The sequence below is a fragment of the Anthonomus grandis genome, chromosome 12 (genome assembly GCF_022605725.1).
Source record: "Anthonomus grandis grandis chromosome 12, icAntGran1.3, whole genome shotgun sequence".
Lineage (NCBI taxonomy): Eukaryota > Metazoa > Arthropoda > Insecta > Coleoptera > Curculionidae > Anthonomus > Anthonomus grandis.
In genome coordinates this window covers 1,802,831-1,830,065 of record NC_065557.1, presented here as the reverse complement: position 1 = coordinate 1,830,065, position 27,235 = coordinate 1,802,831, and the positions used below count along the sequence as shown (strand labels likewise).

Here is a 27,235-nt window from a genome sequence, read left to right as displayed (position 1 = left end):
CCACTTTTTCACTTTCTACCGCATCTCACGTTCCAGGAACATCCTGGATCGTCTGGAAATGTTGCTTTTCCAACGTATTTGATCAAAATACAGACGAAAGGCATAATTTCATAGCGATCGTCCATGGTTTCTGGACCTCAGACATAAATGCCGATTTAGGGGTCAAAAGTCCACTTTTTCACTTTCTACCGCATCTCACCTTCCAGGAACATCCTGGATCGTCTGGAAATGTTACTTTTCCAACGTATTTAATCCAAATATAGACGAGAGGCATAATTTCATAGCGATCGTTCATGATTTCTGGACTTCAGATAGACATAAATGCCGATTTATGGGTCAAAAGTCCACTTTTTCACTTTCAACCGCATCTCACCTTCCAGGAACATTCAGAATCCTCTGGAATTGATACTTTTCCTACGTATTTAATCCAAATACAAATGAGAGGCATAATTCCATAGCGATCGCTCATGATTTCTGGAATTCAAAGCACTCTATTTATTTATTAATAATAGATAGGATCTGATATTGATTTTTATTTTAACAGGATATATTACAAATGTTTTGAATGAATTATTATTTAGTATTATTAAATATTCGAAAATCAAACTCACTTTTTATATTAAGAAATATATATTTAATCAGGATTAACTTAACAATAATACCTTACAACTATATTATACATGATAATTACTTATCTTATCCATATATATTGTTTATTTAAGCACCTAATATTTACATAAGAAGCAATCATTAGATAATGACTAGTCTAGGCATAGATAATGTTATTATTTTTTTGAATCAACTACATATATTCAAGTCAAGAGAGCTCCTATTATATACAATAATTTAATGTACCTTAACATTAGACCATTGAAAGGCTAGAATTAGTAAACAACAACTTTGTTTTGAGGGTGTTTTGTTTACAAACTTAGTCATCGATGCTCTGTTGTCAAGTTTACACCCATTTTCAAAAAGGCAATTTTCGAGCTATATATCACACTTATTGATATTAAAGATATTATAATGTGTAGTATTTAATTTTAAAATTCGAATTTCGCGCCGTTAGTTATAACGTCACATGTGTTGACAGTTATTACATTTTGTTAGGTTGGCATGACTCGATTAAGGCAAGACGTATTAATTTATGTATTTATAAGTTATGAGTTATAATTTATATATTTGTTTAACCGAATAAAAGGCCATTCTACGAAAATGTGTTTTTTTGCCATTTCTACATAAGCATTTGGCATTTAGCTCCACGGCAATGCAATTCTATCCTTTCAATGTTCAAAGACCTTAACCTAACTTATTCCTACATCCTACAAATGGCTATCACAGGTAGTTTCGCTGACAGTCTCCCCTTCATTATTATTGTTGTTATTATTGGCAATAGCTTCCTTCTTCTTGTCCCCCTTGGGCGGAAAGAAAAGGAGCGAGAACACATTCCTAATAGGAGCCTCCACCGCCAAATACAGCACCAAAGCCAACCCAAACGACAGCACAATATCGGAGATGGCGTAACAAATCTAAAAAATCAATCAATCATCAGCTGACCCTCCATACCTCTGACCCTCTTACGATATCAAAATAAGAAGTGACGTCAGCGGAAGCCTTCTTGGCAGCCCCCCTAAGCTGGATCTGGAAATGCACCAGATAAGCCCCATAAACCAATTTACTCAACGGGATCCAGGGCCTCCAAGACAAGAAGGCGTACACCCATCCGATTTTTCCATAGCTCGCCACGTACAGCACCCCGATACTACCTAAAGGCCCGTAAAAATTGTCAAGCAGTTTAAATTTCGCGCCGAATACTTACCTATGGACCAAACGGTTCGGTGCAAGGAGGAGTACGCAGCCGCGTCCAGAGTGTTATATTCGTAGTAGGGATCGTAGAAGATCGCACCGGATACTATGGAGACCACCATGAGGGTTATGGAGACCGTGAAGATCAGGTACGAGAGAAACTGGAAGGAGAAGAAGTTAAAGTAAAACACGTGATTTTATGGAATGTTTTATTAATTTAAGTGGTTGGGTTTTGAGTCGATTTCGTTAAGGTTCTGATGAAGGTCTTGAGTTTTTAGTAGAAGTGCCCCCCTGAAACTTCCAGGAAGATCAAATGCCTTGTTCCAGGCCCTACTGATCTCCACCTGACTCTTTTCTTTGATGATTCTTTAAGGATCTTTCTTAGAAGTAAACCAAACTTTTTGCAATTTCTACTGATCTTTGACTAATTTTGGCTTTGAGGATCTTCCTTAGTTAATTATTTCTTAAGGTTTCAAATTCTTGTGGTCTCAAGGGAATGTCAGTCTTTTCTTTGTATTTCCAACGGGTCTTCATAAAATAAATCCATACTTTTGATCGTGAAGAGAGCCCAAATCTTCCTTGCAAATAGAAATCACTTCTTCCAGGCTCTACTGATCTTCAACTGATTCTTGACTCTAGGGCTGTTTCTTAGTTAACTACTACTTAAGCCTTCAGTCTATTGTTTTTGTTTCCAATGGTTTTCCAGGGAATAAATCTACACTTCTGACTATAGAGTGAGCCAACCCTCCCTTGGACTTCTCTTTGGAAGTAGAAATAACTTCTTCCAGGCTTTATTGATCATCAACTGATTCATGGCTTTAAGAACGTTCCTTGGTTAACCACTTATGGTTTCTCAAAGAAATATCAATCTATTCTTTGTCTTTCCAACGGTTTTTTATGCAATAAATCAATATACTTTTCACTATAAAGAGAGCCAACATGCCTTGGACATCTCTTTGGAAATAGCAGTAACTTCTTCCAGGTTTTATTGATCTTCAACCGATTCCAGACTTTGAAGATCTTCTGTTGCAACGGTTTTCCATAAAGCAAATCTTTACTTCTAACCGTGAAGAGAGCCCTGGACATATAGATAACTTGGTTCATATTTTACTTGATCTTCAACTGGTTTCTTGAGGCATTTTTATACTTTTGATGATTGACAAAATCTTGGATAACTTTTTTATTATTAAAGATAGAGACATGAATTAAAAACTATTGGATAACATTTTCGATTCAAAACATTTTATGTAAGATACAATTTTTCTGAGAAATCATTGGCTTTCCAGACAAATCCAAATTTCAACTTTTTGGCATTTTCATAGGTTTGATAATGGAACTGGTTCCTTGGTGTTAAGAATCTCCTTTAGTTAACAACTTCTTAAGGCCTAAAGTTTGCTGTGTTTTCTAAAGGCAATGTCTATGTTTCCATGGAATAAATCCATACTTCCGACCATGGAGTGAGCCAACCATCCTTTCCAAATAGAAATAACTTCTTCCAGGCTCTACTGCTCTTCTACTGATTTCTGGCTTTAATGATCTTTGGTAATTAACCACTTCTTTGGGCCTCCGCTTAATGCTTTCTTGTAGAAATGCCATTCTAATATTTAGACTAGACGATGGATTTTCCTCTCTTCCAAACTGGACTATTCAGCTGCTGCATACCTTTAAGGACCTAAAATTTCCAACAGATCCCATTAGGTATTCGAACTTCAAACCTTGGTTCTACTCTTTGGGCTTCGAACCAATTCCGATGGGCTTCCCATAAAACTGCGGCATATCCAGACTCTCCACTAAAAAGAGTGCCAAGTCCCACTTGGACACCTCCCTGGCGATATACTTATTAGGGACCGCGACGTATCCCGTGCCAGGATCCGAAGAGATATGGGGACAAAACACGGCCACGTAATTCAATCCGGAATCTTTTAAGACGTCGTACATCCTCTTGTGGTCTCTGGTCACATCTTTCAACCGATCGGGCACATAGTCCGAGTCGATGTCGAAGAACAGGAAGGCCGACAAACAAACCGAGATGGTGCCGATGTTCAGTTGCTTCATCGCTTTGATGATGTTTATTAAAGAGTCGCTCATCAGGGTGGTCGGTTTCAGGTCCCCCCTGGTGCCCAACGTGTAAACCACCCCGTCGGCACCCTTGAGGGAATTGTACACGTGATCGTAGGTGAGTACGTCCCCTTCGAACACCTCGACGCTGCCCCTGAGTTCGTCCGGCAGCTTCGCTGGATCTCGCACGAACGTTCTGGTCTTAAATCCTTTTCTTACGGATATTTCGGTGACGCAAAGGCCGCTCAGTCCGGTCGCTCCGAACAGTACCAAGGTCTTTGACATGGTTTCACGGGAATTTTGTCGAAGATGGACGTAATGGGGATGAAACTGGTGATGGGTGGTGACGTTGACAGAAAATCGAGACAGTTTAGGGTTGTGTTGGAAATGGGCTGAAAGGGAACGGGGAAGAACGGGATAGGGTGACCCTATCCATTCATCACTCAAAAAGTAGAGTGGCGTGGGTAAAACAGGATTAAAATAAGGGAGCGTCAATTGTTTTATTCCTGATGGAGAAGAAGATCGCGGTGTACTTACACAAAACAGGAAATCTGAAACTGATGACAAAAAATATGTTATTTAATAAGTTCTGGTCTTGGTCTAGATTGTTTCACGAAATTCGACCCTGCTGTCAAAATCATCATCCAAAAGTTCTTGCTCCAAATGAATTTCTTGAGCGGCTTTTCTCAATGAACTGTGGGAGTTTTCAACGAAAATTGTAAAACTTCCTTCATCATTTGTCGAGGATTTTGACCGACCAGATCTAGTCCTTTTTTTTAATTCTGTCAGTTTCGTCGAACTATTTTTTGATCAGTTGATAACTTAATTATTTGGAAATAAATTAGCGACTTCTTCGTATGGTCTAATATTGAACTAAGCGCGAAGACGTCAAATCTATTAATCAAAGTCAATGTGTTCAGAAATCTGAAAAAGAGAATTGACGTGACCGAGCGTTTTTCAACCAGGTAATTAATTTTTCTAGACTTTTGGGACATACTGTATGTATAAAAGAAAGTAATTTTGTCTATGGTTAAAATTTGACAATTATAAAAATGACAGCTAAACGCAATCGTCGAGAATGTTCCTGGTTATCCGGATGTGCGTTCTATTGATGCTCTTGGTCGTATGTATCCGGTTCATCCACAAAATGATCTCAGTAAACACTTATTTATTGTTCTGGGGACGTACTATAGTGGTCGCAAATGTCCTGTGTGAGATTGTCAGATTTAGGACATTCATGGAATATCTCTCGGGGATTTATATTTATATCCCTATACTAAGTGGTGCGTCCCATAAAAAACCCATCTAAAATTTAAGGGGGTCAATTATTGGCTTCCCTGTACCTTTTATAAAAAAAAAATGTAAGATAACTTTTTGAAGAGACCAATCTGGCAAACCCTTGTGCACAGTTTAAAAAAATTTTAATAAGCCAATCTTGAATTATTCAATTAAATGCAATTGCAAAATTAGCAAATTTTCGGTTCACTCTACATTACTCTACACTCACATTAAATTGCACAGTCAGTTGGTGTTCTGTGAGTTCGAATTTCCCGCGCTTTGACCACCCCTTCCTTCAAATCTGATTGGTCAGACGGGTTGCCAATAGTAATGGCTGGACAATTAGTACGAATTATTGCACTTTCGGTAGAGGGCTAACATTTCTTAGCGTTAACAAGGCAACCCGCACTTCTCTATATATTTGTGTTCTGTGGATGGGACGTTCAGTTTTCAGCACGTGTATGGTGAAAATCGGAATTGTACGTCGGCCATCTTGCTTGGCAAAATTGACAGTAGCTGACACAAATGACGTTTCACAACATCATTTGTCATTTTGTTTTTGATTTGAATTTCAAAAATAACTTTTTTTCTATATCGGGAGTAATGTTTTAATTGATTTGCAACAATTCCAGGTGTCCGGTAAGAAAATGTGATTTTATTTATTACTGTTATTTTTTCGTATTGTCAATTTTTCTGTTTGCTTTGGATATTGCGATTAACTAATAAAATTATGCGATTTCTTACTAAATGAAATTCGCATTTTCCCGCCTTAATTTGGCCACGCCCTTCCACCATTTTGTTTGATCCAATTAAGTACGTCAAACTGTCAAGTTGAAACTGAAAAGAGTAAGGACTCCTTAGAAATAGCCAAAGGTATGGTGGTTTTTATGTCTAACTTGTATCATTAAATAAACATAATAAGAATCTTGAGAGAAAGGCCAGTGTAGCTGGACTGTATTTCGATTTGTCCAAGGCGTTTGACACGGTTGACCATTCTTTACTGCTGGACATCCTGGAACGGTATGGCATCAGGGGTGCAGCATCTAAATTACTCAGTTCATATCTAGAGCAAAGAGAACAAATAGTTTGTGTGACACATTCCGGCTCACCAACGTTTTCCCGCCCCCAAATTATAGGAAGAGGTGTGCCTCAGGGCTCAATCTTGGGACCTGTGCTCTTCCTATTATATGTCAATGGCTTGCCTGAGCTGTTCCCTTCTGATATGATTTGTCAATTCGCCGACGACACATCAGTTATAGTAGTGTCTGGACAGTAAGTTGTCTTTGAACTCTGGTAAAACGGGGTTGATTAATTTTTCGAAGGCCAATATTGTCTCAGAATCTCTACTTGTGTGGTCTGGTGGGCAGTCAATCCCTGTAGCCAATAGTATTAAATTCTTAGGAATACACATTGACCCCAATTTAAATTGGGAGAAACATATTGAAAACCTTTATTTCAGATTAGCTAGCTTGTGCGGATTGATTAGAAGATTAAGGGATGTAGTGTCTGAGGTGTCTCTTCGCCTATTTTATTTCGGACAGATACAGTCGATCTTACAATACGGTATCTGTTTCTGGGGATCGGCAAGAGGAGCTCTAGATATATTTAAAATGCAAAAGCGTATCATTCGTTGTTTATTGGGCATGACCTACAGAACTTCCTGTAGACCTTACTTCTGCAAACTAAAAATACTCACCCTTCCCTCCTTATACTTTTCTTCCTTGGTGTTATTTGTGAAGAGACACAATCATTTGTTTGTTGAGAATAGGGCAATGTACGCTGAGGATGTGACTATGATTACACGACATAGAAGCGAAGCTTACTATGAAAGAGGTTCTCATTATATGGCCATCAGGGCTTATAGAATGCTACCTGCTGATATTAGAAGCATTGAATCTACAGTCCAATTTAAAAAAGCTGTTTACCACTGGTTGCAGATTAAATGTTTTTATAATTTTACTTTTGGATAATAATTTTAACTTGTGTTAGATATTTAGAATATTTATTTTAAATTTTGCTATTTTGTTTATATAAGTATATTGCCTCTATGAATTCTAGATAAGAAAAATTAATGTACCCTATGGGAGCTAGATCCTCCTTTGTATGACGTTGCTTTGTCGTCCTGTATACGATTTTGTTGGCAAATAAAGGATATTATTATTATTATTATTATTATTATTATATTTTCTTCCATAAAACGTATACAAATTTTGGGACTGACCAATGTACCTAAATTGGCCTTTTTCCAGATACTGATACAAAAATTAAATGCTGGATATACAACAACTTAATAAAAACAGAGGATTACGCTACCAAGACTACGGTGAATTTTTGTAGTGCAAATCTGGAAAATGGAGGAATTGGGTAGGAAATAGTGGGTTATGATTGGCCAGAACTTGACTCTTGACAACCATGAATTTAAACAGCCTTGAATGTCAAATAAAAATTGCTTAATTAGCTTAACCAAATCTCTACAATAAGCATGTTTAACGTTGTAAATAAATTAAATAGTATTTTTCAAGTTTGAAAGTTTAGGGTGCAAGGGAAATTTACACTTGGACTCCAAGGCGAGAAGCGAGTGACCCTGTCTAAAATTTTCAAAAGTCGTTCTTTCCTATTAGGTAGTAGATATATAAAAATAAACAAAGTAAGTAAGTATAATAAGCCCAGATATTAAAATAATTGATTTAAGCATATCTATATCATAGAGACTTAGATATAAGTTTTTAGATAATTAAGTGAATCAATGAGTTTTTCTAATTTGTTTGAGACACAGGTGTATTGAGATAAGAGCTATCATTAAACATGAATACCGTTGTTCCACTTGGAACTTGTGGCAAAATGTGCTCTACACAAGGCCTTTAAAAAAAAACTTAAATGAACCTGACAAAAAGATAAACATTAACAATTGCTCCTGTAAAACTTACCCAGCTTACGTTAGCCTTCTGCTGCCTCAACCTGAAGAACATGTATCCAGCAAACATACCCACAATATACGGAGTACTTCTGGCATGTGACTTGATGTAAGTAAGCAAAAAGTCCGGATGGCTCTTAGGGCTCCTTATGAAGTCCAGATAGAAAAAGAGCACCGCTGGCCGCTGATTAATAAAGACTATAACAAACGGAACCAGGATGGAGACGACGAAGACTATCCCGAGCACTACGAGGCCAGTTTTCTTCATTCTCTGTAGCAAAATGGACAGGAACAGAGCGGTTACGAAGTAATGAAAGTCACAAGAGAGGTACCAGCTGTGAACCATACACTGCAAATAAACCGAATTAAATCCGCAAGTAATAAACTCCCTGTCACTCACCATATGTTCCGGGTTAACATAGTTGCTGACGTACAGTAAATTGGTCCACCAGTTCCTCCGGCAGTCCCGCACCTCTGGAGAAATGATCTTTTTCCACATGGGTCCGTGTCCGATGTACTCGAACATGGTGGAGCAGAAGAAGATCACGAAGGCGTACAACGGTGTGATCCTGATGTATCTCATGAGAATTATGAAGGCGGGATTCAAGAACTTCTTCTCGAACTGCACCAGGAGACAGTAAGTGACCAGCAGTCCGCTCAGGATGAAAAAGGAGTCGACGAAGAGGTCCCCGTGGAAGAACAACGTGCCGAAGAACGACCGGTACTGCTCTTCAACGGTGTTAAAGTTCAAGATGGCGTTGCTCAAGAAGGTGCCGAAACGGTGATCGGTGATGATCATGCAGATGCAAAAGACCCGCATCCCGTAGAGGACTCTCAGGGCGGGGTTCGAATCCTCTGTACGCGCCAGTTTCGGGTAGTTTTTCTTAATGGAGAAGGAGATCAAGAGGTTTCTTAATGGGGAACCTGCAGGGAGCAACGGGATGTTTATTAAATCACTTGACGGGACCGAAAAAAACGAACGGTTTACCTCCGAACAGTTTTTCCTCGTTGGTCCACGTGGAATCGCATATGGTCGAGGCGATCACCAACATGACGATGATACCAGACACTAGCCTAAAAAATAAATTGAGTTTTTGTCGCCACTTTGGTGTATTTGGGGTATGTCCCCGGGGTTGAAGGGCAAAAAATCATACTTGAGGGTGGTTCGCTTTACATTTAGTCGAGTGTAAATAAATAATTTAAATTTTTGGTGGTTCAGTTATTTCACGTGATGAGTGGATTTTGTACGATAGGTATGTAAATTGGAAACTTATATGAAAAACTACATTTTTGGTCAACGAAATACTCCTACAAAAAAACATGGAGTCAAAATCAATATTATTATGTACCTCAAAAGTCAACGAGCGAACTTTTGACAGGTTTTAGATTGCCACTAGACTTGTGTAAGACTATTCTAAAAATGTTCATATTAAGCTATTCGAATGTTCTTAAAGGTTATTCCAAGACAAATGGAAACACTAAATATATTCTTATTCATGTTCGTTTACTCATACGAATATAATTAGTTCTAGTTCATATTAAGACAAATGAAAATCCTTTATTACTTCATTGATAAGTACGACAAAAGTCAATTTGGAACTTTGAAAAAACACATGAAGCAAGCATTATATCAATTAATTAAAAATAAAACAACTCTGCGACACAACAGGTTTTGATTATCACTATTCAAACATTTATAATTTTATTAAGACAAGGTATGTACTACTCACAAGAACGATATGTCCAAATGGTCCCATCTTCTGTCGTTCATCGAAACCTGGCATTGGTCGGCTGGCACGTAAGCTGTATAGTTGATATTTTTGCTACGTAGCGCCGATTCGGCGGTCGCTAGGTACTGGTTCAGGTGGTTTTCCAGGTCGGTCGGTTTACAGGAGGCGGGCACGCACCAGCCCAGCTGAACCACGTTTTCCGGTTGCTGAGATGGGTCGTTTTTGTCCTGAAAATTATAAGTGTTATCCTCTATCCCTCTTTCTCTTATTGGCAATTTTTCTTTTGTTGTTGATGTGACAACATCTCAAACGACACTCTTTCTCTCACTGTCTATTGACGTATGCGTCATTAGTCCAGGCGTTTTTAAGGTGTCGCAAGCGATTATCTCTCCCTCTATCTTTCTTAAAACTAAAACCCCTATAGTAATTGCAATCGTTTAAATTAAGAGCCTCGACTAAAAAAAATTAAGACTTTGAAAACGTTACAATATGATGCGCTGTCCTACTCACTTTAAGACGTATTATTCCAATTCTTTGCCTCTCTCTATCTTTCTCTCGCTTTTTTAAGATTTAAATCAATAAAGTGCACTTTTTTTACACGCGAGCCTGGACTAAAGAACTTAAAGGGCTTTAGAGTATGTTGATACATACTCTTTGAGTTTTCTACTGCGTCTCACCTCTCTAATATGCCTCGAATCATCTTGAAATGTTACTTTTGGCAACGTTGCAAATTATCCCTTTCTTTCTCTATCACTCTTGCAGTTTAGCAACTTCCGCATTAGTCCAGGAGTTTTAAATATCTTTTATTTCTTATTAAAAAGATACAATTGAATACATGATAGCCTGGACTAGAGAATAATAAGCTTTAGAATACGTTGCAATGACACATGACTTTTTCACTCATTCTAATTCTCTTTCTCGCTTTCTTAGGCATAAAATAATTAAAATGCACTTTTTTTACATTCGAGCTTGGACTACAGTCGCACGGGTTTCTCTTACTTACTCTTTCTAACGCAAATAATTCGTCTTTTCCTATATTAGCACTATAATCTGCTAATTTTTCGCAAAATTATCTCTCACTCTCTTGCACACAATTTTTAAGACCCAGGACTAGTCCGGGTATTTGTGATAAATAAATAATTTTTATCAGTTACACTTTTTTTGCACGAGAGCCTGGACTATAAGGATAACGAGCATTAGACCACTTTGCAACGTAGCCTGCATCATTTCCACTCATTCTAACGCATCCTTTTTTTATCTCGCTCTCTCTTTCTTAGCCACAATTTTTGACTCACAGTTTACAGTTACACTTTTTTGCATGAGAGCCTGGACTATAGAAAAATAATTCTTAGAACACGTCGCAACGTCATAAGCGATCCCTTTTACTCGTTCTAATTCTATCTCTTTTTCATTTTATTTCTCTTTAAAGAAGCGAGAGAAAACGGACTTTTGTTTTTAAATTAAAGCACTTTACTGGCTTTAATTTACATGAGAGCCTGGACTAAAAAATTAGCTTTAGAACATATTGCATTGTCGCATGGTTTTGTCTTATTCATTCTAACGCATATTATTATTTTCTCCCTCTTAAAATTTTGACACACAAATAAATGAATTTTTTACAGTTTTTTACACGAGAACCTGGACTAAGATAATAAAGGGAATTAGAACACTTTGCGTTCTTCCCACTCACTCTAAAACTAAGTGTTTTTTTGTCTTTTTCTATATTATTTATCAAATAAATATTTCGTTCTCTCTCTCTCTCTTTTACGCACGATTTTTAACACACAGAACTATAGTCCGAGCTGCTTAAACATAATTTTTTAATGTGAAAATATTTTTTTTACAGCTACCCTTTTTTTGCATGAAAGCCTGGACTAAAAGAATAAGGGCCATGGAAAATTTAGCTTTCTCCCACTCATTCTAATGCCTGTTTTTTGTCTTTTTCTTTCATCTTAGTCCGGGCGCTTTTTTATATTAAACTGTCAGAGATATACTGTGGTTTATCCTTGTGAAACTAATAAATTTATATGGTGCCATGGATGCCCAAGAAATTCAAGCATAATTACCGTATTGTGATCGAAAAATTCAGGGTTAATGAGTGCACGTATGTAACTTAATTTTTCCTTATACTATATAGAACAATAGGTAATTGTGGAAATTTCTAGATTTTTACATAATGGTAATTTTCAGGAAGACAAGTGAAGAAAAAAAAAATTCTTTTACATTTCGTGTCGAACGAAATAAACAAGCGAAGTGAATAAACCCGCTGACGCTTATGTAATAAACCATTATGGGTACAGTCGGCTTGTAGGTCAGTTAGGTAACTTTTACTTTCAATGTCAGTGGACCAACGTATGTATTATGCGAAGAAGAAGAAGGTACTGAAGAATATTTTCAACGATATTGAATGGTAAAGAATAATACAAAAAATAGTAAGGAAATATTTCCTAAGCACCTGGACTAAATTATCTCATTTAAAACAATCCGAACATGAACAGATTATCATGCATCAGAGTGAGAAGGAATATAACTTATACCCATTTGCCATCGCTTTCTAATACACGCGATTTAATAGTCCAAGCTTAGATTATAATGTACAAATATATATCATAAGCATCTGGACTAAATCGCTTTGTTTGTTCGTTATTTTATTAAAAGCTATACATTAACCAGGAATGTCCAATTTCCCATTTTATTCTAAGTGGTTAGGAAGGTGTAATAGTCCAAGCGTGTACTGTAAAAATCATACAATAGAAATATTGAAAAGTGGCAAGAATTTAAAAAAATATAGATGCAATATTGCCTAAGCTCCTGGACTAATAAAATAATGTTACAATAAGACAACGTCACGTCAGATCTGCGGTATTTTTCTTCCACGTGCAAGCTTTACTGTCAAAAATTAAACAGCTTTCCTCTTATAGTCCAGGTGCTTATGGTAAGAAATTCTATGACGTAAGCGCTGGACTATAAAAATCATTCTAAGACATGGTGTTAAAAAGAACGTTTTTAATAGTCTAAGTGTATACTCTAAACATTATTTACAAGTATTGAAAATATGCAAGAATTTAAAAAAAATTGAAGAAAAATTGCTTAAGCACTTGGACTAAATTGCATTTACATGTTTCATTTAATAAAATTGACATAAACTCCTAAAAGTAAGAAGGCAAAACAGGATAGATCCACAAGAGCCTGGACTAATTTTTATTTTAAGAACGTGACAACGTCGCACCTGATTTACTCTCTTATTCTAACGCGTGCTATAGTCTAAGCTTTATTGTAAAAAAAGATAATTTTATCCTTTTATAGTTCAGGTGCTTATGGTAAAAAACTGTATGATTTTAACGCCTAGACTATAAAAATCTCATTTTAACACATGGTTTTAAATAGAGCAATTTAATAGTTCATGCGTTTACTGTAAAAATATTCAATATATGCAAATATTTTTAAAAATGTTGCCCTAACACTTGGACTAAATTGCCCTATGTTCCATATAATAAAATGAACGTAATGTCCCAACAAATCAGAGATAAAAAAAAACAGATACACAAGAGCCTGGACTAATATTTATTTTCAGAACGAGACAACGTCGCATCTGATTTACACTCTTTTTCTAACGCATGCTATAGTCCAAGCGTTTACCTTAAAAATCATTTACAAGTTGCAGGAGTTTAATGTCATTTAAAACAAAGAATATAAATGAATCATATCCTAAGCACCTGGGCTAAACTGCCTTTTTTGTAATTATTAAAATTAATAAATATTTTTACAATATGGACATTTCGCATATGACCAAGTCTTTTATTCTAACGCATGTTATAGTCCAAGCTCTACTACCAAAAATAAAAATCTTCCCTTTAAGAATCTACGTGCTTACGATAAAGATAATGTGCGCCTGGACTATACAAATTTCATTCTCAAATATGGTTTAAATAGAATCGTTTATTAGTCCAAGCGTGAGCTATTATCCACAGTTGCATAGCACCGTATGTACATAGCACCTGGACTAAATTGCTTTATTTTGAAATTATTAGAATAAAAATTGAGTTTCAATAGGTCCAAAAAAAAACAAATACACAAGATCCTGGACTAATATTTATTTTCAGAACATCGCATCTGATTTACTCTCTTGTTCTAGCGCGTGCTATAGTCTAAGCTTTACTGTCAAAAATTATTATTATGTCTCTTTATAGTTCAGGTGCTTATGGTAAAAAAGCTGTAAGATTTAAGCGCCTAGACGATAAAAATCTCATTTTAACACATGGTTTTAAATAAAGCAAATTAATAGTTCAACCGTTTACTGTAAAAATATTCAATATATGCAAATATTTTTAAAAATGTTGCCCTAACACTTGGACTACATTGCACTATGTTCCATTTAATAAAATGAACGTAAGGTCCCAACAAATCAGAGATAAAAAAAAACAGATACACAAGAGCCTGGACTAATATTTATTTTCAGAACGAGACAACGTCGCATCTGATTTACACTCTTTTTCTAACGCGTGCTATAGTCCAAGCGTTTACCTTAAAAATCATTTACAAGTTGCAGGAATTTAATGTCATTTAAAACAAAGAATATAAATGAAATATATCCTAAGCACCTGGGCTAAACTAGTCTCTTATTCTAACGCATGTTATAGTCCAAGCTTTACTGCCCAAAATAAAAATCTTCCCTTTTAGAATCTACGTGCTTACGGTAAAGATAATGTGCGCCTGGACTATACAAATTTCATTCTAAAATATGGTTTTAAATAGAATCGTTTATTAGTCCAAGCGTGAGCTATTATCCACAGTTGCATAGCACCGTATGTACATAGCACCTGGACTAAATTGCTTTATTTTGAAATTATTAGATTAAAAATTGGGTGTCAATAGGTCAGAGTCCAAAAAAGACAAATACACAAGAGCCTGGACTAATAAATATTAGAACGATATGACAACGTCATATCTGATGCGCTGTCTTATTTTAACGGGTGCTATAGTCCAGCTGCTTATGGTAAAAGGATTTTATGACATAAACATTTAGGTCAAGGGTAACCTTGAAATATTTCCTACTTTTCCATTAAAACTAGAAAGTTTCCAGACCTGTATTGCGGTATGCCCTTAAGTGTTCAAGGTTGCCAATGAAGAGAGAGAGAGAGATACACAAGAGCCTGGACTAGTAAATATAATACTTCTTATTCTAACAGGTGCTATAGTCCCAACCTCACTGTCAAAAATAAGTCAAGTCCTCCCTTTTATAGTTCAAGAGCTTATGGCGAAAAACTGTATGCCTGAGCCCCCATTATAGTACAGATGCATAAGGTAAAAAACCTGAAGTGTCCGCTCAGTACTCAATTTCAAATCGAACGTAATCTTAATATGTATAATCAAATTTCACAAAAAAAAATATGTTAAACCGTTACCCAAGAACTAAATAAGGTAGTTTACGTTCTATCGAGCGAACATTGCGATACCCGTTTTAATGACCGTTTGTTGCAACTGCATTTTTACACCACTCAACACACAATAATCTGATATTGTTTGATATTCTTATGTAACGTCTAAGGCACGTTCGTGGTATGTACATTAGAAAATTTGCAACAACCGAAATTCATTCAAGACTTACATATTATTTACTAATAACACTCTCGTTGGTAAAATAACTGAGCAACTTTGGATCCCTAGAGTTGCTGAGTGTATATTAAATTGCTCTATTTAAAACCATGTGAAAAAATGAGATTTTTATAGTCTAGGCGCTTAAATCATACGGTTTTTTTACCATAAGTACCCCGACTATAAAAGGAAAAATTGTTTTTTTCAGGCGCACAGTATCTATACCGTAAGCACGTAGATTATAAAAGCGAAGATTTTTTATTTTGACAGTAAAGCTTGGACTATAACATGCATTAGAATAAGAGTCTGGATTTTATGCGAAATACAGTTTAGCCCAGGACATGTTTCATTTATATTCGTTATTTTAAATGACATTAAATTCTTGCAACTTATGAATGATTTTTACGGTAAACGCTTGGACTATACCTGTCCTTTTTTTGAACTCTGATTTGTTAGGACCTTACGTTCATTTTATTAAATAGAACATGGTGCAATGTAGTCCAAGTGTTTAAGCAACATTTTTTCAAATATTTGCATATATTGAATATTTTTACAGTAAACGCATGAAAATAAGATTTTTATAGGCGCTTAAATCATACGATTTTTTTACCATAAGCACCTGAACTAGAAAAGAACAAAATTATCATTTTTGACAGTAAAGCTAAGACTATAATAGCACGCGTTAGAATAAGAGAAGAAATGAGATGTAACGTTCTGAAAATAAATATTAGTCCAGGCTCTTGTGTATCTATGTATTTTTGACTTCTGACTGTTAAATTTATATATTATTAAATGAAATATAATGCAATTTAGTCCAAGTGCTTAGGCATTTTTTTTTAAATTCTTGCATGTTTTCAATACTTGTAAATCATTCTTCGAGTATACACTAAGAATATTAAAAACCATGTGTTAAAATAACTTTTATAGTCCAGCAAGCGACATAAGCGCTCATAGAGTTTCTTACCATAAACACCCGGACTATAAAAGGAAAGATTGTGTCATTTTTGATAGTGAAGCTTGGACTACAGCACGTGAAAGAAAAATACCGCAGATCTAACGTGACGTTGTCTTATTGTAATATTATTTTATTAGTCCGGGAGCTTAGGCAATTATGCATCTATGATTTTTACAATACACACTTGAACTATTACACCTTCTTAACTACTTAGAATAAAATGGGAAATTCATTCAAGACTTACATATATTTTACTAATAACACTCTCGTTGGTGAAATAACTGAGCAACTTCGGATCCCTAGGGTTGCTGGGTGTAGGTACGTCAGCCACCAAGTTCGTAACGCAGTATTGGGTGGGAAATGGAGCTTGAGCACTGAGACACTCCTCGAAATGTCCGAACTGGGCTATGCTACCTCTGAGAATGCCTTGGACCGATTTGGAGGTGCCGTCTCTCACTGAAAAAAAATCATCTTATTAAGAAGAGTTAACCAGTTTTTTGTTATATGCGCTTGGACTATGTTTTTTAATAGTCCAGGCCTAGAGCGTAAAATGTGTTTAAACGTAAATCTGTCTTTATTGATTGGCCTAGTAAGCCACGCCTTCTGTGGTATTTGGGAACGCCTCCATTAAATTCATATTAGTCCGAGAGTTTTTGTTCAAGTTTTTTTTTTTAGAAATCGTAATCTTTTGCAATGTTGAGAGTCATGGATGGGCGCCATTTTGAAAATTTACGTTTTTTTAAAGGTACTACGGAGTACTTTAGCTTGAAGGACAATGGACAATTATTTAAAATACCTGGCGAATATATATTTTTTTTAATTACTGAAGGCCTGAATTAAAATAAAAAGCTAAAAAGAAAAGCCTGGAATAAAATACAAAAAATACACGTATCCTGTTAACTTTGTCAGCCATTTTCAAGAAATCATACTACCTAAGCAACATGGTTGTATGCTAGGACGTTCTGTTCGACAAGTACCTTTTTACTAACTCTATCTTTGAAAACAATCATGAAACTCATACAATATATACCGACTGTAGCAAGGCTTTTGACCAGTTATGCCCTGTTAAAAAACTTTCATCTTATGATGGTCTATCTGGATTCCTAATATTTGCAGATGACCTAAAATTGTCAAATTTAAGATATCTTATTGGCATCAGTACTACGGAGTGGTACCTTATACCGGACCGTCTTGTTTCGTAATACTATATTACCTGTGGTGACAATTCAGTGGCATACAGTAACACATCTGTCAGTAAATGAACTAAAACCCTTAACAAAGTTGGTAATGGAAAGGTGTAATGCTCTATAATTAACTACTTTTAACTAATTTTGTAGCGGCATGTTTTCTTAATGCTCTACTCCTAATTTCATTCATTTACGTATAATAGTTACTGAAAAATTTTAATTTTTGGAATGCCTGTGCCTGGAAATCAAATTATTTGGTCTAGAGGTGAATGAAGGTCAATAGCTTCAAAGGTTTTATTCCAATCACTTAAAACCCTTAACAAAGTTTGTAGTGGCATGTTTTCTGAATACTCTACTAGTAATTTCATTCATCTAAGCTCAGTGGTTACTGAGAAATTTTAATTTTTGGAACGCCTGTGCTTGAAAATCAATTTATGTGGACTAGAGGTGAATAAAGGCCAATAGCTTCAAAGGTCATATTCCAATCACTTAAAACCCTTAACAAAGTTTGTACTGGCATGTTTTCTAAATACTCTACTAGTAATTTCATTCATCTAGGCTCAGTAGTTACTGAGAAATTTTAATTTTTGGAGCGCCTGTGCTTGGAAATCAAATTATTTGGACTAGAAGTGAATAAAGATCAATAGCTTCAAATGTTTTATTCCAATCACTTAAAGCTCTTAACAAATTTTATAGTGGCATGTTTACTTAATACTTTACTATTAATTTCATTCATCTACGCCCAATAGTTACTGAGAAATTTTAATTTTTGGAACGCTTATGCTTGGAAATCAAATTATTTGGACTAGAGGTGAATAAAGGCCAATAGCTTCAAAGATCATATTCCAATCACTTAAAACCCTTAACAAAGTTTATAGTGCCATGTTTTCTAAAGACTCTACTGTTCATTTCATTCATCTACGCCCAATAGTTACTGAGAAATTTTAATTTTTGGAACGCCTGGTCTTGGAAATCAAATTATTTGGACTAGAGGTGAATAAAGGCCAATAGCTTCAAATTTTTTATTCCAATCACTTAAAACCTTTAACAAAGTTAGTAATGGCATGTTTTCTAAATACTCTACTAGTAATGTCATTCATCTAGGCTCAATGGTTACTGAGAAATTTTAATTTTTGGAACGCCTGTGCTTGGAAATCAAATTATTTGGACTAGAAGTGAATAAAGGCCAATAGCTTTAAAGGTTTTATTCCAATCACTTAAAACCTTTAACAAAGTTTATAGTAGCATATTTTCTAAATACTCTGCTGTTAATTTCATTCATCCACGCCTAATAGTGACTGAGAAATTTAATTTTTGAAACACCTTTGCTGGGAAATCAAATTATTTGGACTAGAGGTAAATAAAGGCCAATAGCTTCAAAGGTTCCATTCCAATCACTTAAAACCCTTAACAAAGTTTGTAGTGGCATGTTTTCTAAATACTCTACTATTAATTTCATTCATCCACGCCTAATACTTACTGAGAAATTGTAATTTTTTGAAATCCTAGACTTGAAAATCAAATTATTTGAAGTGGAGATAATTAAAGGCATAAAGCTCTTAACAAAGTTTGTACTGGCATGTTTTCTAAATACTCTACTAGTAATTTAATTCATCTAGGCTCAGTAGTTACTGAGAAATTTCAATTTTTGGCATGCCTGGGCTTGGAAATCAAATTATTTGGACTAAATGAGAACAAACATTAATAACTTTCAAGGTTTTATTCCGATCACTTATACCGACTCTAGCAAGGCCTTTGACGAGATCAGTCAAGTCTTGCTGCTGAAAAAACTTTCTTATTATAGTCTGTAAGGTCCTTTCAATAAGGCTGATGTCCCATCAACATCTGATGTTTAATCAATAGAATCTCGTCCACTGTTAACAAGCATTGTGACTGATGATATTTGAATATAAATTTAAATTGGTAGCTAACAAAATTGTAACTTAAATCTGAGCTTCACTCTAAAAAATGTATTTTACGTCAATAAATAAAAAATATGTTTTCTGGGTCTTGATGCCTGTTTTATGAGTACTATGAGGTCGTTTACGATCCGAGTAGAATTACGTAAAAAATTACGATACCGTTACCGCATACACTAAAATGAAGTAACCCGGCAGAACATGTAACTAAAAGCGACCTTGCCAAAGAAAAAATCTCACCTCACTGGGTCAAGCAAATAATAATGATAATAACGAACGTATAGTCTCGTAAAAGTTTCACCATCTCCGCAATCAACGGTGTACTTTCTTTCATCGACGGTGTGATTCAGTTTTATAACCCACGTTACGTCACCGTACAGAAGGAATTTCAGTGTTTTGCAGTTTTTTTTTTTAAATTTTGGGATGTCAGTAGTCGCGTTAATTAACGCAGTATTCAACAGCTGCCCACGAAACACAACGTTAAATAGAGAGGTTACGCAACAATTATGATTCTTATGCAACGTCAAGGAAGCTGGGTCACCCAGATTCGGTTTACTTCAACCAGCTTGAAATTTATTCATTTCGACGATTTGAATTTCCCGGGTTTTTTTGCAACAGTATAGGAGAAACTCTTCACTGTTGTATTGCTATAGGATATCACAGGATTTTGAGAAATTTGAATTTCCCGGGGACGGGCAGGATTATGCGCATCTGTCAAATGAAAACAGGTTCATCGGATGTCAAGAGTCAGTGATCAAAAATCTTGGCAATTATTGTTTTTGTTTCAGGCAGTTTAGTGCTGCATTTATTTCATTTTAATCCAATATTTCTTCAACTGAACCGATAATCCTTATTATTCAACTGCTTTGACTAATATCTGTTTTTTATCTAAGGCATTTGAGTACTCATAGCTTTTAATTAGATCAGGCAGTTGGGCCATAAAATCACTTTTAATTTCAGACACTTTACTGATAAAATTTATTTAATATTTCTGTGTATTTTATTTTAGAGAGTTTATTACATGTTTATTTAATTTTAGTCCCACGCTTTCTAAATTTTAAGAAACTGAGCCAAGAATTGTCATCATTCAACTAACTCGATTATAGTTTATTTTTTAACTAAAATTGTTAATTCATAATAAATAATAGAAAATAATTACAATAATCCAAACACCAAATTCTAGGCTCTGAACTAGAAAGTACTTAGAAGGTTATTCCAGGTTTACCATATTAGCTTCAAATACCTAAAATAAGTTTCACAGTACTTAAAACAATATTCCAGGATATTAATGCTGGCTTTTTTCCTTCCTGGAAGAAGCTCACAGTTCCTGGAAAATTATTCCAGGCTTGTCATTTGTCATTTACATGCCTGGAAGAAGCTTTAAAACTGAGCATTTGATTAGTCCAGGCAGTTGAGCCATAAGATTCTTTTGCAATAAAATTTATTTCATATTTTTGTTTTATTTTAGGTAGTTTATTACAGGAGTTATTTAATTCTAGTTATATATATTGTAACGAAATTCGGGAACACACTTTTATTGTCAACGTCAAAAAAACACTAACCTAACTCGCCTTGACTGTTTCCAAGGTAAAAACTGACTAAACAATTAAAACTGAATAAATTGTCACGAAGCGCGTCTTTTTTAAAACCCGATGGAACAGTTTCGAAATATTTAGAATTATCTTCATTGTTTTTGCTCAAAGAGACCAATAATTTTAGGAGAATACTGACAGTCAAAGCAAGCAAGTATACAAATTCTAGAAAATTAGAACTACAGGGATTTACAATAATATAACCTAAATAATCTAAATTGGGGCCAAAATGGGGCTCTCGAACAAGAATACTAACTGAACTACTTAAAAACTAAACACTATAGATGAAAATAATAAACCAAACGTAACTAGAACCCTAAAGAAACCCTACGAATCAACTTTAACTACAGAATACTAATAAAATTGTACAAAAACTAGCAGAATAATTAACGTATTTACATTTTCATAATAATATGTATGCCATATGTTTTACTACTTTTATATTTAATAATTCATATTTTAGCTGGTTTTATTATTTCCGTATATATTTTGTTGAGTTATATTTTAATATAAGTGAATATATGCTTTGTTAACAAAAATGTTTTTTTTTTTTTTTAAACAACAAAACACTCTTTGACTTTGACTAGGTCTACACTCCTTAATTCTATAGAGCCATTCAATTCAACTGATATTTTAGAACCAATTGTTGTTTTATTTTAGGCAGTTTATTGCTGCATCTATTTAATTCTAGTCTAATACTTTTTCAAGTCTAAGGAACTGGGTCAATAATTTTCATCATTCAACTGCCTTGACTAAAGTTTATTTTCTATCTAAAGCATTCAATTCATCTAGAAATTCACTTCTAATTTTAGGCACTTAACTTATATTTTAAAGCCAATTGTTGTTTTTCTTTCAGTCAGTTTAGTGCTGCATTTATTTCATTTTAATCCAATGAACCGATAATCCTTATTATTCAACTGCTTTGACTAATATCTGTTTTTTCTCTAAGGCAGTTGAGTACTCATAACTTTTAATTAGTCCAGGCAGTTGAGCCATAAAATCACTTTTAATTTCAGACACTTTACTTTATTTAATATTTCTATTTTATTTTAGAGAGTTTATTACAGGATTTATTTAATTCTAGACCAATATTTCCTTAATTCAAGGCAATTGAGCCAAGAATTGTCATCATTCAACTGCCTTGACTAAAATATATTTTATATCTAAAGAATAGTCATAGAATATGATAAGTCCAGGCAATTGAGCCATAGATTCACATCCTATTTCATTATTATATTGTTTTGCTTCAAGCAGTTTATTTTCTGCACTTATTTAATTTTAGTCCAATATTTCCTCAGTTGAGCCAAGAATCCTTATTATTCAACTGCTTTGACTAAAATCTATTTTTTATTTAAAATAATTTAATAGTCATAGCATTTGATTAATCCAGGCAATTCAGGCATTATTTCTCTTTTAATTTCAGACACTTTAAAGATATTTTAAAGACAATTGTTTATTGATACATTTATTTAATTTAAGTTCAATATTTCATCAATGCTAGGTACTTGAGTTAAGAATTTTCATCATTCAACTGTCTTGATTAACATTTTTTTATCTAAGGCAGGTGAGTAGTCATAGAACTTGATTAGTCCAGGCTATTGAGCCGTGAATTCACGTTACTTTCAGGCACTTTAGTAATAAATTTTATTTAACATTTCTATTTTATTTTAGGCACTTTATTGCAAGATATATTTAAATTTTCTAATAATCTACGCAATTCTAGGCACTTGAGTTAAGAATTTTTAACTGCAACTGCCTTGACTAAAATTTAATTTTTGTCTAAAGCACTTGATTAGTCCAGGCAATTGAGCCATAGATTCACTTCCTATTTCAGGTAGTTTACTTATATTTTAAGGCCAATTATTGTTTTGTTTCAAGCAGCTTATTGCTGCATTTATTTAATTTTAGTCCAATTTTCTCAACTGAGCCAAGAATTATCATCATTCAAGTACAGAATAGAAAGTTACATTTAAGATAGTTGCGTTAGATCTGAATTTTTAACTTGGGATAGATGCACATCTTTATATCCTGTTGTAACTAACCAAAATTACCATGTAGAAATTATTATTTAATTTTTTTCTTTTATTCGAATAAATATTTTGCTTTGATTGATTTCTGTTTGACTTACTAATATTTGATGAAATTCTTCTGAAAAATCACTGTTTTTCGTCCATATTGTGCAATCTAATAATAATGCTGTTTTTTTACTAAATAATTATATATAAAATTATAACAAATTTAAATAAACAATGTTATTAAATTAAATATTGATTATATATTTTCTGCAAAAATATTGTTTTTTATCAACACTTCTTTTAACCCCCCACCCACCCCAAACATTTTGTCCAGTTAGAATTTTTTTGAAAAATCCTCGTTTTGCGTCTATAAAATCTAATCCTAAGCACTGTTTTTGTATTAAATATTTATTAATATACATATATGCAATTATATCAAAATTAAATAAAAAAATTGAGTTATTAGATATTAATGATAAAACTAGCTGTTATTCACATGTATTATTTTGGAAAACAGTGATTTTTGAAAACAATTTCTTACTGGTAAGGTATGTGGGGCGGGTGGGGGGGTAAGGGTAATTTAATGAAAAACGATTTTTTTGCAGAAAAATAATTACCTTAGAGGAAAAACTTTGTAATTTACTAAGAACATTCAAAAAGATTGATTAATTAAAATCTATATAATACTTTCTATGTTGTGTATAAGTGATTAAAAATAAAGAATAATACAAATTATAGTGAATTATCTGTAACCCGAGGGAGTAAATTATTTTTTTTTCCTTTAAGGCAATTATTTTATGCAATAAAAACGTTTTTCATTAACACTACCCTTACACCCGCCACCCACCCCAAACAGCTTACCAGTAAAAAATTCTTCTGCAAAATTCCTATTTTTTAACATGATACACGCATAGACCAGAGAAGTTCTTGTTTTTTGTTATAAAGTATATTTGTTTCATACCATAAATTTTAATGTAATTTTGACTGAACGTTGTAAATCAGTAAATAACCTCCTTAAAATAAGCCTATAGAAACATTTTGACACCCTGTATACTAAAAATTTGAAAAAACTAAACTAGTCTAAAGTGTTTCTTGAGGAAATGACTAAAATCCATTTACAAACCATTAAAAAAACTTACATACAAAAATCATTAAAACACTAAATATGTACCACAAAATTATATTTTAGGATAGTCAATTCAATTGGTCTATTCTGAAGAGATTTTCGATATGCTTTAAGATTTTTAGCAGAAGATGTAGACAGTTTATTTTTTATAATATAGACAAATTAAGATTTTCTTTAGAATGAGTAGGAGTGGTTTAGATTGGTAATTTTCCTCTTATTGTTTTATCTTTTGCTATAATGATTTATGCATCCATAATTACATTAAATATCAGTTTTTATTGAGTATAAATTGTAATTTGTTTTTTTTATTTTTACATGCACAAACAAAAATTCCTAATAGAAAATTTGTAATTCAATTTTTCTTAATAAATAATAATACGAAATTGCGACGAACAAAATACCAAATATTCCTCTTTTTTGTGAAACGGGTTGGACAGCAAAATACAAAAGTATAAGGATATTTTCTCAGAACTTTATTACGATTGTACAAGCTCTAGAAGAACTTTCCATTGCTGCACCAAAAAAATAAAGCATATAAGAAAAATACTAAAGCATATCAGCTTTATACGACTGCGACAACTTCAACATACGTTGTTACGCTCTTAGTAATTGCTTGCTACTCTGCCAAACTCGAAACAGTGTGCAATCAATTACAAAATGTAAATATAAATACAAAAGAAGTTCTTGACTATATTAATAAATTGACGATCGTGCTTCAATCTCATCGAGATAATTCCTCAATAGAGTTGCCAGGACCTGGATGTTGAGCTTAAGCGTCCTCGAATCGTAGCAAGACAAATCTATCGATCAAACCAACCATCTGAAAATGTAGAGGAGTTTTTTAGAACCTCTATTTTTATTCCATATTTAGACTCGGTTATTTCGTCTCTTAAAACTCGATTTTCCGCTACACATTAAAAAAAAAATCATTTTCCGTAGCGGAAGATATACAGAATTTTTATGGGGCCTTTTTACAGAATTTTGTTGCCGAGGCTACTACGTGGTACGAGATGTTTAAGACAGCCGAAGAAGGAACTACGTCCAACGTAGTTCCGTATAGTCTGTAGAATCTGTATGCAAGCGACAACCTGCAGCATTGAACGTTCATTTTGCACATTACGGCGGGTTAAGGTGTGGAATAGATCAACGATAGGAGACGCGAGACTAAGCGGCCTTTGCTTGATGAGCGTTCATCGAAAGATGATAGAGGAAGATATTGAGTTTTGTTGACAAGGTTTTAAAGGTTTTTCTTTGGACAACAACCTAGGCGCCTTAGATTCTTATTTAAAGACTAGATTAAACTATTATAGGCTATCGTTTTTGTGTTTTAATAAAATTTTAATTTTTGCTTGTGTTACGTCTTATTGCAAACGCAAATAAATAATAATTGACATTCTCTTGAAGTAACAAAAAAATAAAAAGAATTGCTAAAACATTTAATATAAGAACTATTTTTAAATCACAAAACACATTACGATACTTATTAACAAAAATTAAACCTTTCAATGAAAATGAATTTAATAAAAATGTAATCTATAAAATTCCTTGTACTTGTGGTAAATTTTACATAGGTGAAAACTGTAGACCATTACCAAAAAGAATTAATGAACATAAATCTTACATAAAAAACAATATGATTTTCAAAAATCCAAAATTACACAACATGCATTTGACAGTAACCATAGAATAAACTGGAATGCTTCCTCAATTTTAGCAAAGGAACTAATTTCAAAATTACGTAAACTAAAGGAGTAAAAAGTGTTTTTATACTGTTAAATGAAGATAAACGCTTAGCTATATATTCGGTTGATTTTAATAATACATGGATTCCTTTGCTAAAAAGAGAGGTAGAACAAGGTTTTCTCAAAATTAATAAATGATTTAAAATATTTGAAATTCATATATTTTCTATCATTAATTTACATTAAGATCACACCCCTTTAATTTTAAAGAAGTAACCTTTGAATTTTTTTGTGTTATTTTTCAAAACAGTTTGTCAAACTATTAATAAACCGTGAAATTACATAAAAAAAGTATTTAAAGTATTGTTGAATTAGGAAGGAGTTTTGAAGTTATTATATAAATTTTTGATTGAAATGCAAACCTGACAAGTTTAATTGTACCGGACTAAGATGTTGCTAAACAAAGATAGTCGAAAAATGATGTGAGTTAGAGTGAGACAAAAGGGCCTTTAGAGCGTTCCGATATTATCCAGTAAACGGGTCTAAGTAGTCCGGGCTTTTATGATTAAATTTTACATTTATCAAATTAATTATTTTTTCAATTGTCAAGTAAAATTGATTTGACAAGTGCATGTACTGCAATGAGTCCCCAACTTTTGAAACTTGACATTGAAAAAGACCATGGACTCTAAGACGTTAGTGACGAGTGGAGATAAGCCGACTTTGGCTAGTAGTATAAAAAACAAAACACTTACTTTCATAGGCCCACAAGCTCAAGTTTCCCAACGCCTCCATGTAAATCCGACTTTGTTCCCTGCAGAGCACATTCTCGCCCCCGATAACCCCGAGGGGTAAGTCCGGGAACAAGTCGATCTTTTCGCCCCGCGAAGATTCGAAAAAAAACGCGAAAATCCCGAGAAACAACGGCGAGAAGAGATCCATCGTGTGGTGGTACCCGCGAGCGCGACCCGCCGCAAGTAAATGTCAATTTCGGGAGGGTACCCGCTGACTAACGCGCCTATCGGTCAGTACTTACTACTGCCCGCCTATCGGAGCCAAATTGAAGATATCTTGGCGGCACTACGGAGTGGTACCGTGTTGTTTTGTAATACCATTTTCGGGTTCTTTATTAGCCATTCAGTGGCGAAAAGAGCGCACCTTTGTACTTTTTTCTTGGTTCAAGATGGCGCCCGTTCGCCATTACTGCGCCTTTTTAGGTTATTTTATTTCCAAGATGGCGGCCGTCATGCATCTCGACAGCTTCTACTTCAACAAATCACTTATTTTTAAGAAGGCCTTTGTCGGAAGTTATATTTTACGCTTACCGGAAGTAGACCCGAACATCTTACTTATTTAAGGTTATGAAAAGGCCGCGAATTTT

General features: G+C 34.2%; 1 protein-coding gene across 1 annotated transcript; it reads right to left on the bottom strand.

Annotated features, from left to right (window-relative positions):
• Window positions 1-611: 611 nt before the first annotated feature.
• Window positions 612-26,894, bottom strand: LOC126743087 (nose resistant to fluoxetine protein 6-like). The gene is made up of 9 exons (XM_050450037.1): window positions 26,610-26,894; window positions 16,578-16,789; window positions 9,784-10,010; window positions 9,042-9,127; window positions 8,454-8,977; window positions 8,067-8,402; window positions 1,817-1,964; window positions 1,579-1,763; window positions 612-1,526 (listed from the first exon to the last, which is right to left on the bottom strand). The coding sequence occupies exons 1-9, from the start codon at window positions 26,794-26,796 to the stop codon at window positions 1,320-1,322; spliced, it is 2,112 nt and encodes a 703-aa protein (XP_050305994.1). The 5' UTR covers window positions 26,797-26,894; the 3' UTR covers window positions 612-1,319.
• Between the last annotated feature and the right edge of the window lie 341 nt (window positions 26,895-27,235).